Source organism: Oncorhynchus keta, unplaced genomic scaffold, assembly GCF_023373465.1.
Source record: "Oncorhynchus keta strain PuntledgeMale-10-30-2019 unplaced genomic scaffold, Oket_V2 Un_contig_650_pilon_pilon, whole genome shotgun sequence".
Classification (NCBI taxonomy): domain Eukaryota; kingdom Metazoa; phylum Chordata; class Actinopteri; order Salmoniformes; family Salmonidae; genus Oncorhynchus; species Oncorhynchus keta.
Window position 1 is genome coordinate 370,903 of NW_026288903.1, and position 14,874 is coordinate 385,776.

General features: G+C 43.7%; 1 protein-coding gene across 1 annotated transcript; it reads left to right on the forward strand.

Annotated features, from left to right (window-relative positions):
* Positions 1-6,360: 6,360 nt before the first annotated feature.
* On the forward strand, positions 6,361-13,592 carry LOC127925928 (uncharacterized protein KIAA2012 homolog; the record flags this gene model as incomplete). Its single annotated transcript, XM_052511229.1, has 4 exons — positions 6,361-6,552; positions 6,750-7,040; positions 13,085-13,265; positions 13,460-13,592. Coding segments are annotated over exons 1-4 (710 nt in total), but the record flags the coding sequence as incomplete, so codon positions are not given.
* Between the last annotated feature and the right edge of the window lie 1,282 nt (positions 13,593-14,874).

Below are 14,874 nucleotides of genomic sequence, written 5' to 3' on the forward strand. Positions count from 1 at the left end.
CTTAAAGTAAAAGGTTTTATGTTTTCCCTTTATGTGGTCCGACAGGTGCTCGGTAACCTCGGTAACACATTATAGTTCAACAAACCTTAAAGTAAAAGGTTGTACCTTTATGTGGTCCGTAGAGTAATAACACATTATAGTTCAACAAAACCTTAAAGTAAAAGGTTGTATGTTTTCCCTTTATGTGGTCCGACAGGTCGCTCGGTAACCTCGGTAACACATTATAGTTCAACAAAACCTTAAAGTAAAAGGTTGTATGTTTTCCCTTTATGTGGTCCGACAGGTCGTCGGTAACCTCGGTAACACATTATAGTTCAACAAAACCTTAAAGTAAAAGGTTGTTGTTTTCCCTTTATCCGACAGGTTCAACCTCGGTAAACATTTAGTTCCACAAATAAAGTAAAAGGTTGTATGTTTTCCCTTTATGTGGTCCGACAGGTCGCTGGTAACCTCGGTAACACATTATAGTTCAACAAACCTTAAAGTAAAAATGTTTTCCCTTTATGTGGTCCGACAGGTGACTGTAACCTATAACACATTATAGTTCAACAAATAAAGTAGAAGGTTGTATGTTTTCCCTTTATGTGGTCCGACAGGTCGCTCGGTAACCTTGGTAACACATTATAGTTCAACAAACCTTAAAGTAAAAGGTTGTATGTTTTCCCTTTATGTGGTCCGACAGGTCGCTCGGTAACCTCGGTAACACATTTTAGTTCAACAAAACCTTAAAGTAAAAGGTTGTATGTTTTCCCTTAGCTGGTCCGACATAACCTCGGTAACACATTATAGTGAACAAACCTTAAAGTAAAAGGTTGTATGTTTTTCCGACAGGTCGCTCGGTAACCTCAGTACATTATAGTTCAACAAACCTTAAAGTGTTTTATGTTTTCCCTTTATGTGGAACAGGTCGCTCGGTAACCTCGGTAACACATTATAGTTCAACAAACCTTAAAGTAAAAGGTTGTATGTTTTCCCTTTATGTGGAGGTCGTGCAGGTAACCTCGGTAACACATTTTAGCTGGGTAAAAGGTTGTATGTTTTCCCTTTATGTGGTGACAGGTGCTCGGTAACCTCGGTAACACATTATAGTTCAACAAACCTTAAAGTAAAAGGTTGTATGTTTTCCCTTTATGTGGTCCGACAGGTCGGTAACCTCGGTAACACATTATAGTTCAACAAAACCTTCAAAAAGTAAAAGGTTGTATTTATGTGGTCCGACAGGTCGCTATTAAGACATTATAGTTCAACAACCTTAAAGTAAAAGGTTGTATGTTTTCCCTTTATGTGGTCCGACAGTCGGTAACCTTGGTAACACATTAAAAGTAAAAGGTTGTATGTTTTCCCTTTATGTGGTCCGACAGGTCACCAGTAACCTCGGTAAACATTATAGTTCAACAAACCTTAAAGTAAAGGTTGTATGTTTTCCCTTTATGTGGTCCGACAGGTCGCTCGGTAACCTTGGTAACACATTATAGTTCCACAAACCTTAAAGTAAAAGGTTGTATGTTTTCCCTTTATGTGGTCCGCTGAGTCTCGGTAACCTCGGTAACACATTATAGTTCCACAAAACCTCAAAGTAAAAGGTTGTATGTTTTCCTTTATGGTCCGACAGGTCTTCGGTAACCTCGGTAACACATTATAGTTCAACAAAACCTCAAAGTAAAAGGTTGTATGTTTTCCCTTTATGTGGTCCGACAGGTCGCTCGGTAACCTCGGTAACACATTATAGTTCAACAAACCTTAAAGTAAAAGGTTGTATGTTTTCCTTTATGTGGTCCGACAGGTCGCTCGGTAACCTCGGTAACACATTATAGTTCAACAAAACCTTAAAGTAAAAGGTTGTATGTTTTCCTTTATGTGGTCCGACAGGTCGCTCGGTAACCTCGGTAACACATTATAGTTCAACAAACCTCAAAGTAAAAGGTTGTATGTTTTCCTTTATGTGGTCCGACAGGTCTCGTAACCTCGGTAACACATTATAGTTCAACAAACCTTAAAGTAAAAGGTTGTATGTTTTCCCTTTATGTGGTCCGACAGGTCGCTCGGTAACCTCGGTAACACATTATAGTTCAACAAACCTTAAAGTAAAAGGTTGTATGTTTTCCCTTTATGTGGTCCGACAGGTCGCTCGGTAACCTCGGTAACACATTATAGTTCAACAAAACCTTAAAGTAAAAGGTTGTATGTTTTCCCTTTATGTGGTCCGACAGGTCGCTCGGTAACCTCGGTAACACATTATAGTTCAACAAAACCTTAAAGTAAAAGGTTGTATGTTTTCCCTTTATGTGGTCCGACAGGTCGCTCGGTAACCTTGGTAACACATTATAGTTCAACAAAACCTTAAAGTAAAAGGTTGTATGTTTTCCCTTTATGTGGTCCGACAGGTCGCTCGGTAACCTCGGTAACACATTATAGTTCAACAAACCTTAAAGTAAAAGGTTGTATGTTTTCCCTTTATGTGGTCCGACAGGTCGCTCGGTAACCTCGGTAACACATTATAGTTCAACAAACCTTAAAGTAAAAGGTTGTATGTTTTCCCTTTATGTGGTCCGACAGGTCGCTCGGTAACCTCGGTAACACATTATAGTTCAACAAAACCTTAAAGTAAAAGGTTGTATGTTTTCCCTTTATGTGGTCCGACAGGTCGCTCGGTAACCTCGGTAACACATTATAGTTCAACAAACCTTAAAGTAAAAGGTTGTATGTTTTCCCTTTATGTGGTCCGACAGGTCGCTCGGTAACCTTGGTAACACATTATAGTTCCACAAAACCTCAAAGTAAAAGGTTGTATGTTTTCCTTTATGTGGTCCGACAGGTCACTCGGTAACATCGGTAACACATTATAGTTCAACAAACCTTAAAGTAAAAGGTTGTATGTTTTCCCTTTATGTGGTCCGACAGGTCGCTCGGTAACCTCGGTAACACATTATAGTTCCACAAACCTTAAAGTAAAAGGTTGTATGTTTTCCCTTTATGTGGTCCGACAGGTCGCTCGGTAACCTCGGTAACACATTATAGTTCAACAAAACCTTAAAGTAAAAGGTTGTATGTTTTCCCTTTATGTGGTCCGACAGGTCGCTCGGTAACCTCGGTAACACATTATAGTTCCACAAACCTTAAAGTAAAAGGTTGTATGTTTTCCCTTTATGTGGTCCGACAGGTCGCTCGGTAACCTCGGTAACACATTATAGTTCCACAAAACCTTAAAGTAAAAGGTTGTATGTTTTCCTTTATGTGGTCCGACAGGTCGCTCGGTAACCTCGGTAACACATTATAGTTCAACAAAACCTTAAAGTAAAAGGTTGTATGTTTTCCCTTTATGTGGTCCGACAGGTCGCTCGGTAACCTCGGTAACACATTATAGTTCAACAAAACCTTAAAGTAAAAGGGTGTATGTTTTCCCTTTATGTGGTCCGACAGGTCGCTCGGTAACCTCGGTAACACATTATAGTTCAACAAACCTTAAAGTAAAAGGTTGTATGTTTTCCCTTTATGTGGTCCGACAGGTCGCTCGGTAACCTCGGTAACACATTATAGTTCAACAAAACCTTAAAGTAAAAGGTTGTATGTTTTCCCTTTATGTGGTCCGACAGGTCGCTCGGTAACCTCGGTAACACATTATAGTTCAACAAAACCTTAAAGTAAAAGGTTGTATGTTTTCCCTTTATGTGGTCCGACAGGTCGCTCGGTAACCTCGGTAACACATTATAGTTCAACAAAACCTTAAAGTAAAAGGTTGTATGTTTTCCCTTTATGTGGTCCGACAGGTCGCTCGGTAACCTCGGTAAAACATTATAGTTCCACAAACCTTAAAGTAAAAGGTTGTATGTTTTCCCTTTATGTGGTCCGACAGGTCGCTCGGTAACCTCGGTAACACATTATAGTTCAACAAAACCTTAAAGTAAAAGGTTGTATGTTTTCCCTTTATGTGGTCCGACAGGTCGCTCGGTAACCTTGGTAACACATTATAGTTCAACAAACCTTAAAGTAAAAGGTTGTATGTTTTCCCTTTATGTGGTCCGACAGGTCGCTCGGTAACCTCGGTAACACATTATAGTTCCACAAAACCTTAAAGTAAAAGGTTGTATGTTTTCCCTTTATGTGGTCCGACAGGTCGCTCGGTAACCTCGGTAACACATTTTAGTTCAACAAAACCTTAAAGTAAAAGGTTGTATGTTTTCCCTTTATGTGGTCCGACAGGTCGCTCGGTAACCTCGGTAACACATTATAGTTCAACAAAACCTTAAAGTAAAAGGTTGTATGTTTTCCCTTTATGTGGTCCGACAGGTCGCTCCGTAACCTCGGTAACACATTATAGTTCAACAAACCTTAAAGTAAAAGGTTGTATGTTTTCCCTTTATGTGGTCCGACAGGTCGCTCGGTAACCTCGGTAACACATTATAGTTCAACAAAACCTTAAAGTAAAAGGTTGTATGTTTTCCCTTTATGTGGTCCGACAGGTCGCTCGGTAACCTCGGTAACACATTATAGTTCAACAAAACCTTAAAGTAAAAGGTTGTATGTTTTCCCTTTATGTGGTCCGACAGGTCGCTCGGTAACCTCGGTAACACATTATAGTTCAACAAAACCTTAAAGTAAAAGGGTGCCATTTGAAACGGCCTTTACTCCAGTGTGGGGGAAAGAAATACGTAGGCTAGTTTCCAAACCAGTAGATGGGCATCGCATGCTCCCTCCTGTTCCTACACCTCTAGGGGTTAATAAACAGACTCTTTGTCTGCCTCCCAAATGGCACCCTATTCCCTATGGCACCCTGGTGAAAAGACATGCACTGTACAGGGAATAGGGCGTCGTTTTGGAAAGCAGCCTTAGAGGCACGTGCTTTACTAAACCCCGTAGCTATTGTTAGTTCACAGTGACAGGAGGCTGGAAAATGACACATCGTCACGGTGACAGGCCTTTCTTTAAACACGTTCTCCCAACAATGCAGTTGTTATAGAAACGGCGGACTGTTTAAGGAGTGCCACCGATGACGCATCGTTAAGAATGCAGATGCAATGAGATGAAATTAATTGCAATAAAATGCAAATTAATTACTTAAAAATCATACAATGTGATTTTCTGGATTTTTGTTTTAGATTCCGTCTCTCACAGTTGAAGTGTACCTATGATAAAAAATTACAGGCCTCTACATGCTTTGTAAGTAGGAAAACCTGCAAAATTGGCAGTGTATCAAATACTTGTTCTCCCCACTGTACAGGGTCAGTTCCAGGGTCAGTAGCTACAAGAACCAGTATTTGATACACACCGAGGAACTTGAAGCTCTCGACCCGTTCCACTGCACCGTAGTGTTGTCAGCAAACTTGGATCGTGGTGTTGGAGTCATGCTCGGCCTCAGTCATTGGTTAAATGGGACTAAATACACATTCCTGTGGGGCCCCGTGTTGAGGGTCAACGTAATCTGCCTGTCGTGAAACTAGATCCAAAATGGCCCCCTTTCCTCTACAGTGCACTCCTTATGACCAGAGCTCCAAGTAGTGCACTATCTAGGGAATAGGGTGCCATTTCAGATGCCTGGGTCTCTCCTTTGTTGTGTTTCAGGATGGGTGAAGGTGGTCAGGGCTGTTGGTCAGACTGGAAGGGAGGGGGTAATATCTGAGTTGCAACCACGGCAACAGAAACTCAGTGGTTGAGCTCTGCCTGTATAGAGATAAACTCTGGAGAACCTAGCAACACTTAGCAACAGCAACTCGGCAAACACAAGCATTAAGGACAGACAGACACAGAGGGGCACAGAGGCTATTCGCTTTTGACGACTCACGTTCACCAGTTAACTAATTCAGTCAGTTCTATTTTAATGCCACAGCAGAATGGTACAACGCTCCTAGAAGAGAGCCTTTTCCATGAAGTTTTTATGCTTTGAAATGTGTGATTTAATGTTATTTTTAGTCAAATGACATACTTGTTTTTGTTTGTTTTATAGAGACAGGGGAATGAAACTGCTCCCCTGAGGATCTTTCTTCCTCGAAAGAGCAGGACTTGTCTGAGAGGACAGTAATCTAGAACAGGATTTGTCTGAGAGGACAGTATCTAGAACAAGATTTGTCTGAGAGGACAGTCATCTAGAACAGGATTTGTCTGAAAGGACAGTGTCTGGAGCAGGATTTGCCTGAGAGTAGAGTGTCTGGAGCAGGATTTGTCTGAGAGGACCGTATCTGGAGCAGGATTTGTCTGAGACGACAGTGTCTGGAGCAGGATTTGTCTGAGAGGACCGTATCTGGAGCAGGATTTGTCTGAGACGACAGTGTCTGGAGCAGGATTTGTCTGAGAGGACCGTATCTGGAGCAGGATTTGCCTGAGAGGACCGTATCTGGATTTGTCTGAGAGGGTATCTTGTCTGAGAGGACCGTATCTGGAGCAGGATTTGTCTGAGAGGACCGTAGCTAACTGTTATTCCTTAGTGTTTTAAGAAGCAGCAGGGTTTTAGTCATGAAAGATATTGCTCTGTCGCTACTCAGTCGAGGCTGTGGTCATGTTGTCCAGTCACATCTGGGCAGTCAAGATGGACGCCTGGAAGTCTACTTCGAACCTAAGGTAAATTTCAGGTCCTTTTACACTTCATTCAGTCAGAAAGCAAGTTAAAGCACATAATAAAGCATTATATCTACAGGCTTTAATTAAAGTGTTACCCTTTAAAGTGAGTTGATGAATTTATTGAAGACTCAAATAACAATGAAAATGTGGAAGTTATGATAAAATGTTGACAATACAAATGTTTCATTTCTACATAGGACTACTATCATTGGAAGTCTCAGCCCTCCCTGCTCCGCTTATCTAAGAGTGGCCGTCTGCTGGGCGGGGAGGAGCCAGCGCTCCCTAAAACCTACAGCACAAGACAGGGACCCCTCTTCCTGTACTACCAGGAAATGGCCATGACGTCACCATTTCTGTCATCATGCCCCTCAGTGTCAGAGGACATCAGGAAGAGGCAGGCCTCCCAACATTCCAGACAGGAAGTGGAGCTCCAGCTGAACACTCTGCGGGACCTGACGGGAGCCATACTGGCTTATGGGAAAAAGCAGGTAGAGCTCAGCCAATAGGAAGAGTTTGGGGCAACAAGCGGGTAGAGATAAGCCAATAGGAGACGTCTGGTCCCTGATTCACACTGTCGGGCCAACCAGAAACGTTCTGTGCTGGCATGGATCATTTAGTTTCACATTGTCCATCAATTCAAACTGAATAATTTTTGTTTTGGAACTCACACACAAAGAGGTTCTCATCTCTCTACTCATTTCCACTGAGCTCTTCTCATAAGGAGCCAGATAGAGTTCATAGCCCCATTGTCATACTGACCAGTGTTTAGCCCACAGGGAGAAATGGAGAGTGGAGTTGTATTTCTCATTCATGTCCTACAATCCCAAATGGCTCACTATTCTTTACATAGTGCACTATGGTACAGTACCTGGGCCTGGTAAAATAATTCTCTCTCTCTCTCTCTCTCTCTCTCTCTGTCTCTCTCTCTCTCTGTCTCTGTCTCTGTCTCTCTCTCTCTGTCTCTCTCTCTCTCTCTCTCTCTCTCTCTCTCTGTCTCTGTCTCTGTCTCTGTCTCTGTCTCTGTCTCTGTCTCTGTCTCTCTCTCTCTCTCTCTCTCTCTCTCTCTCTCTGTCTCTCTCTCTCTCTCTGTCTCTCTCTCTCTCTCTCTCTCTCTCTCTCTCTCTCTCTCTCTCTCTCTCTCTCTCTCTCTCTCTCTCTCTCTCTCTCTCTCTCTCTCTCTCTCTCTCTCTCTCTCTCTCTCTCTCTCTCTCTCTCTCTCTCTCTCTCTCTCTCTCTCTCTCTCTCTCTCTGTCTCTCTCTCTCTCTCTCTCTGACTGATTGTATAGCTGACGGTCGTAGTGGGACAGGTTTAGAGATATCTGTGTGTATAGCTGACGGTCGTAGTGGGACAGGTTTAGAGATATCTGTGTGTATATCCAGTTGAAGGCGGAAGTTTACATACACTTAGGTTGGAGTCATTAAAACTTGTTTTTCAACCACCAAAAACTATAGTTTTGGCAAGTCGGTTAGGGCATCTACTTTGTGCATGACACAAATCATTATTCCAACATTTGTTTACAGACAGATTATTTCACTTATAATTCACTGTATCACAATTCCAGTGGGTCAGAAGATTACATACACTAAGCTGACTGTGCCTTTAAACAGCTTGGAAAATTCCAGAAAATGATGTCATGGCTTTACAAGCTTCTGATAGGCTAATTGACATCATTTGAGTCAATTGGAGGTGTACCTGTGTTGCAAGGCCTACCTTCAAACTCAGTGCCTCTTTACTTGACATCATGGGAAAATGAAAAGAAATCAGCCAAGACCTCAGAAAAATAATTGTTGACCTCCCCAAGTCTGGTTCATCCTCGGGAGCAATTTACAAACGCCTGAAGGTACCACGTTCATCTGTACAAACAATAGTACACAAGTATAAACACCATGGGACCACGCAGCCGTCAAACCACTCAGGAAGGAGATGCATTTTTAGAAATGAGCGTACTTTGGTGCAAATCAATCCCAGAACAACAGCAAAGGACCTTGTGAAGATGCTGGAGGAAACAGGTACAAAAGTATCTATATCCAGAGTAAAAAGAGTCCTATATCAACATAACCTGAAAGGCCGCTCAGCAAGGAAGAAGCCACTGCTCCAAAACCTCCATAAAAAGACAGACTACGGTTTACAACTGCACATGGGGATAAAGATCGTAGTTTTTGGAGAAATGTCCTCTGGTCTGTTGAAACAAAAATAGAACTGTTTGGCCATAATGACCATCGTTATGTTTGGAGGAAAAAGGGGGAGGCTTGCAATCCAAAGAACACCATCCCAACCGTGAAGCACGGGGGTGGCAGCATCATGTTGTGGGGGTGCTTTGCTGCAGGAGGGACTGGTGCACTTCACAAAATAAATGGCCTCATGAGGAAAGGAAAATTATGTGGATATATTGAAGCAACATCTCAAGACATCAGTCGGGAAGTTAAAGCTTGGTCGCAAATGGGTCTTCCAAATGGACAACGACTCCAAGCATACTTCCAAAATTGTGGCAAAATGGCTTAAGGACAACAAAGTCAAGGTATTGGAGTGGCCATCACAAAGCCCTGACCTCATTCCTATAGAAAATGTTTGGGCTGAACTGAAAAAGTGTGTGCGAGCAAGGAGGCCTACAAACCTGACTCAGTTACACCAGCTCTGTCAGGAGGAATGGGCCAAAATTCACCCAACTTACTGTGGGAAGCTTGTGGAAGGCACCTGCAACGTTTGACCCAAGTTAAACAATTTAAAGGCAATGCAACCAAATACTAATTGACTATGTAAACTTTTGACCCACTATGATTAAAGGTTAGGCTATACTGGTGTAGATATATTTTGGCGCATGAAGGCAACACCTACAGACGGGAACGACAGACCCGCAGATCAGTCGGACTGCACCGAATATCATGCCTTCCTTCGGAATGCTGAGGTCACATAACGCTCACTGGATTCAGACCCGAAAGGAGATGAATGGTCTGAAGGAGAGAAGCCTGGAGACCCAGGAAGAAGCCGACCAATTTCCATACATAGTACGCCGTTTTGTCGATAGCTACAATTGATAACCTTCTAAACCAATTTTTTTTTAAGTGCCGCATCAGAAGAATTCAGTCGAATCCTGCTCCGGTATAGAATGTTCGGTATTGTTTCCAAGACTACAATAAACGTTCTGATTGTGATGTGATGTTTTTTTTTGTGTCTTTTTTTAATGGTAGGGTAGATAGATGTGTTTTCTACTAAATGTTTTCGTAGGTCATTGTATTTAATGAACTTCAAAGTGCTTTTCTTAGGAGGGAGTTGTTTGTGCGCAGGCAGCTCGAATTTAATTTGATTGACAGTTCTAGTTGCCAAGTGACGGATTTTAGTGTTGACTTCTGTAACCGGAAAATCCTTGGTTTCATGCATGTTAACATCAGAAGCCTCCTCCCTAAGTTTACTTTATTCACTGCTTTAGCACACTCTGCCAACCCTGATGTCCTTGCTGTGTCTGAATCCTGGCTTAGGAAGACCACCAAAAATTCTGAAATTTACATCCCCAATTACAACATTTTCCATCAAGATAGAATTGCTAAAGGGGGCGGAGTTACAATCTACTGTAGAGATAGCCTGCAGAGTTCTGTCCTACTATCCAGGTCTATATCCAAACAGTTTGAGCTACTAATTTTGAAAATCCATCTCTCCAGAAAAAAGTCTCTCACTGTTGTATTTTGTTATAGACCCGTCTCAGCTCCCAGCTGTACCTTGAACACCACATGTGAATTGATTGCCCCCCACGTATCTTCAGAGTTCGTACTGTTCAGTGACCTAAACTTGGACATGCTCAACACCTCGGCAGTCCTACAATCTAAACTTGATGCCCTCAATCTCACACAAATTATCAAGGAACCTACCAGGTACAACCCCAATCCTTAAACATGCGCACCCTCATAGATATCATGCTGGCCGACTTGACCTCTAAATACACCTCTGCTGTTTTTTCAACCAGGATCTCAGCGATCACTGCCTCATTGCCTGCATCCGTTATGGGACGCGGTCAAATAACCACCCCTCATCACTGTCAAACGCTCCCCAAAACACTTCTGCGAGCAGGCCTTTCTAATCGGCCTTGCCCTGGAAGGATATCGACCTCATCCCGTCTGTAGAGGATGACTGGTTGTTCTTCAAAAGTGCCTTCCTCTCCATCTTAAATAAGCATGCCCCCTTCAAAAAATTAAGAACTAAGAACAGCTATAGCCCTTGGTTCACTCCAGACCTGTCTGCCCTTGACCAGCACAAAAACATCCTGTGGCGTTCTGCATTAGCTTCGAATAATATCTCCGCGATAAGCAACCTTTCAGGGAAGTCAGTCACTTCCACCTGGCTACACCAACCCCAGCCAACAGCTCTGGACCTCCCGCAGCAACTGGCCCCCCCCGCTCTTCCTTCACCCAAATCCAGACAACTGATGTCCTGAAAGAACTGCAAAATCTGGACCCCTACAAATCAGCTGGGCTAGACATCTGGACCCTCTCTTCCTAAAATGATCTTCCGCCATTGTCGCAACCCCTATTATTAGTCTGTTAAACCTCTCTTTCATATCGTCCGAGAGTCCTAAAGATTGGAAAGCTGCCACGGTCATCCCCCTCCTCAAAGGGGGAGACACTCTAGACCCAAACTGTTACAGACCTATATCCATCCTGCCCTGCCTTTCTAAATTATTCGAAAGCCAAGTGAACAAACAGATCACCAACCTTTTCGAATACCACCAAACCTTCTCCGCTATGCAATCCGGTTTCCTTGCAGGTCACGGGTGCAACCCAGCCACGCTCAAGGTCCTAAACGATATCATAACCGCCATCGATGAAAAACAGTACTGTGCAGCCGTCTTCATCGACCTGGCCAAGGCTTTCGATTTCGTCAATCACCGTATTCTTATCGGCAGACTCAACAGCCTTGGGTTCTCAAATGACTGCCTCGCCTGGTTCACTAACTACTTCTCTGATAGAGTTCAGTGTGTAAAATCGGAGGGCCTGTTGTCCGGACTTATGGCAGTCTCTATGGGGGTGCCACAGGGTTCAATTGTCGGGCTTTTCTCTGTATATATCAATGATTTCGCTCTTGCTGCTGGTGATTCTCTGATCCACCTCTACGCAGACGCCACCATTCTGTATACTTCTGGCCCTTCTTTGGACACTGTGTTAACAAACCTCCAAACGAGCTTCAATGCCATAAAACACTCTTTCTGTGGCCTCCAACTGCTTTTAAACGCTAATAAAACTAAATGCATGCTCTTCAACAGATCGCTTCCCGCACCAGCCGCCAGCCGCCAGCCTAGGATCACTACTCTGGACGGTTCTGACTTAGAATATGTGGACTAACTATAAATACCTAAGTGTCTGGCAAGACTGTAAACTCTCCTTCCAGACTCACATCAAGCATCTCGAATCCAAAATCAAATCTAGAATCGGCTTTCTATTTCGCAACAAAGTATCCTTCACTCATGCTGCCAAACATACCCTCGTAAAACTGACCATCCTACCGATCCTCGACATCGGCGATGTCACTTAAAAAATAGCCTCCAACACTCTACTCAGCAAACTGGATGTAGTCTATCACAGTGCCATCCGTTTTGTCACCAAAGCCCCATATACAACCCACCACTGCGACCTGTACACTCGTTGGCTGGTCATCGCTTCATATTCATCCCCAAACCCACTGGCTCCAGGTCATCTATAAGTCTTTGCTAGGTAAAGCCCCGCCTTATCTCAGCTCACTGGTCGCCATAGCAGCATCCACCCGTGGCACGCTCTTGCAGGTATATTTCACTGGTCACCCCCAAAACCAACTCTCCCTTTGGCCGCCTTTCCTTCCAGTTCTCTACTGCCAATGACTGGAACCAATTGCAAAAATCACTGAAGCTGGAGACTCATTTCTCCCTCACTAACCAGCAGTCAGAGCAGCTTACAGATCATTGCACCTGTACATAGCTCATCTGTAAATAGCCCATCCAACTACCTCATCCCCATATTGTATTTATTATTTTGCTCCTTTGCACCCCATTATCTCTACTTGCACATTCATCTTCTGCACATCTATCATTCCAGTGTTTACTTGCTAAATTGTAATTCCTTCGCCGCTATGGCCTATTTATTGCCTTACCTCCCTTATCTTACTTAATTTGCACACACTGTATATAGACTTTTCTATTGTGTTATTGACTGTATGTTTGTTTATTCCATGTGTAACTCTGTGTTGTTGTTTGTGTCGCACTGCTTTGCTTTATCTTGGCCAGGTCACAGTTGTAAATGAGAACTTGTTCTCAACTGGCCTACCTGGTTAAATAAAGGTGAATTCAAATTTTAAAAAACACACCCATTCAGAAACAAGCTATATTTGAACTATGGCAGGACACAGCCATATATAGCAGCTTTCTGTCTGTAGTTCATTTTTTACCTCTGACAGGCTAAACATATTGCTAAAGCCCTTTTCCTGCACTGGGAATTATCTAAGGTGTTGTAGTATTTGTTATAATGCATCTGTTATGATTCTCATTAATAATGGTTTGTCTTTGTCCCTCAGCTTCGTGAGGAAGGAGAAGGCAAAGACACCAACCAGCCTGTCCTCCCCCTCCCCTCCAGTCATGAGACCTACTATCCTCCCATCAAGCCCTCCTACCCCAGACACCCCACCAAGGGTTGGACTCCCTTCAGATCTACCTGGAACCGCCAGGCAGCTCCCACCCACCTGGAGCAGCTTACAGGTAACACACAGGACAGGCCAAAGGTCAAAGGTAACAGGCATAATAGGGGAACATGAAACGTGTCTGTATGTCCACATTCTGTCAATAATGGCAGTTGGGATGAAAGTCTGAATATAGACGGGCTCAGCATGTCTATGAGTAGTTCACTGAAAAATAAGACTTTTACTGTCCATCGCTTGCCTCTGTTCAACCAGATGATCCAGAGCTGTGTAGGGGCTATGTCAAGACCCCACGCCCCACTCCAGCTACAGGTGGCCTTTACCTCCCAGGCCTGGCCAGGCAGTCTCCCACAATCCCTACAGGCAACCTCAAGTTCCTATACCAGAGGTGAACTGCTACGCAAGAGACATATCTCATCCAGCATCAGGTGAACTCAGCATGTTGACCAACATCCCAATTATCTTTCATTCGTCCAAAAGTGCGTACTTGGTCACTTCCCTTCACTGATTTTAAAGGGAATTGAGGTGAATGAAGGGAACAAGCATGGTGGAAACTTCCACTAGCCCATGCCTCCACTAATCCAATGGTTTATAGTGGAAACTCCCACTAGCCCATGCCTCCACTAATCCAATGCTTTATAGTGGAAACTCCCACTAGCCCATGCCTCCACTAATCCAATGGTTTATAGTGGAAACTTCCACTAGCCCATGCCTCCACTAATCCAATGGTTTATAGTGGAAACTTCCACTAGCCCATGCCTCCACTAATCCAGTGGTTTATAGTGGAAACTTCCACTAGCCCATGCCTCCACTAATCCAATGGTTTATGGTGGAAACTCCCACTAGCCCATGCCTCCACTAATCCTATGGTTTATAGTGGAAACTTCCACTAGCCCATGCCTCCACTAATCCTATGGTTTATAGTGGAAACTCCCACTAGCCCATGCCTCCACTAATCCAATGGTTTATGGTGGAAACTCCCACTAGCCCATGCCTCCACTAATCCAATGGTTTATAGTGGAAACTTCCACTAGCCCATGCCTCCACTAATCCTATGGATTATGGTGGAAACTTCCACTAGCCCATGCCTCCACTAATCCAATGGTTTATGGTGGAAACTCCCACCAGGTTAGGGTTAAGGTTAGTACTGAAGGACAGGGACAACAGTCAGAAGGTTTGTACTGAAGGACAGGGACAACAGCCAGAAGGTTAGTACTGAAGGACAGGGACAACAGTGGGAAGGTAAGTGCTGAAGGACAGGGACAACAGCCAGAAGGTTAGTACTGAAGGACAGGGACAACAGTGGGAAGGTAAGTGCTGAAGGACAGGGACAACAGTCAGAAGGTTTGTACTGAAGGACAGGGACAACAGCCAGAAGGTTAGTACTGAAGGACAGGGACAACAGTGGGAAGGTAAGTGCTGAAGGACAGGGACAACAGCCAGAAGGTTAGACTGATGGACAGGGACAACAGTCAGAAGGTTAGTACTGAAGGAAAGGGACAACAGTCAGAAGGTTAGTACTGAAGGACAGGGACAACCGTGGGAAGGTTAGTACTGCAGGACAGGGACAACAGCCAGAAGGTTAGTACTGAAGGACAGGGACAACAGTGGGAAGGTAAGTGCTGAAGGACAGGGACAACAGTCAGAAGGTTTGTACTGAAGGACAGGGA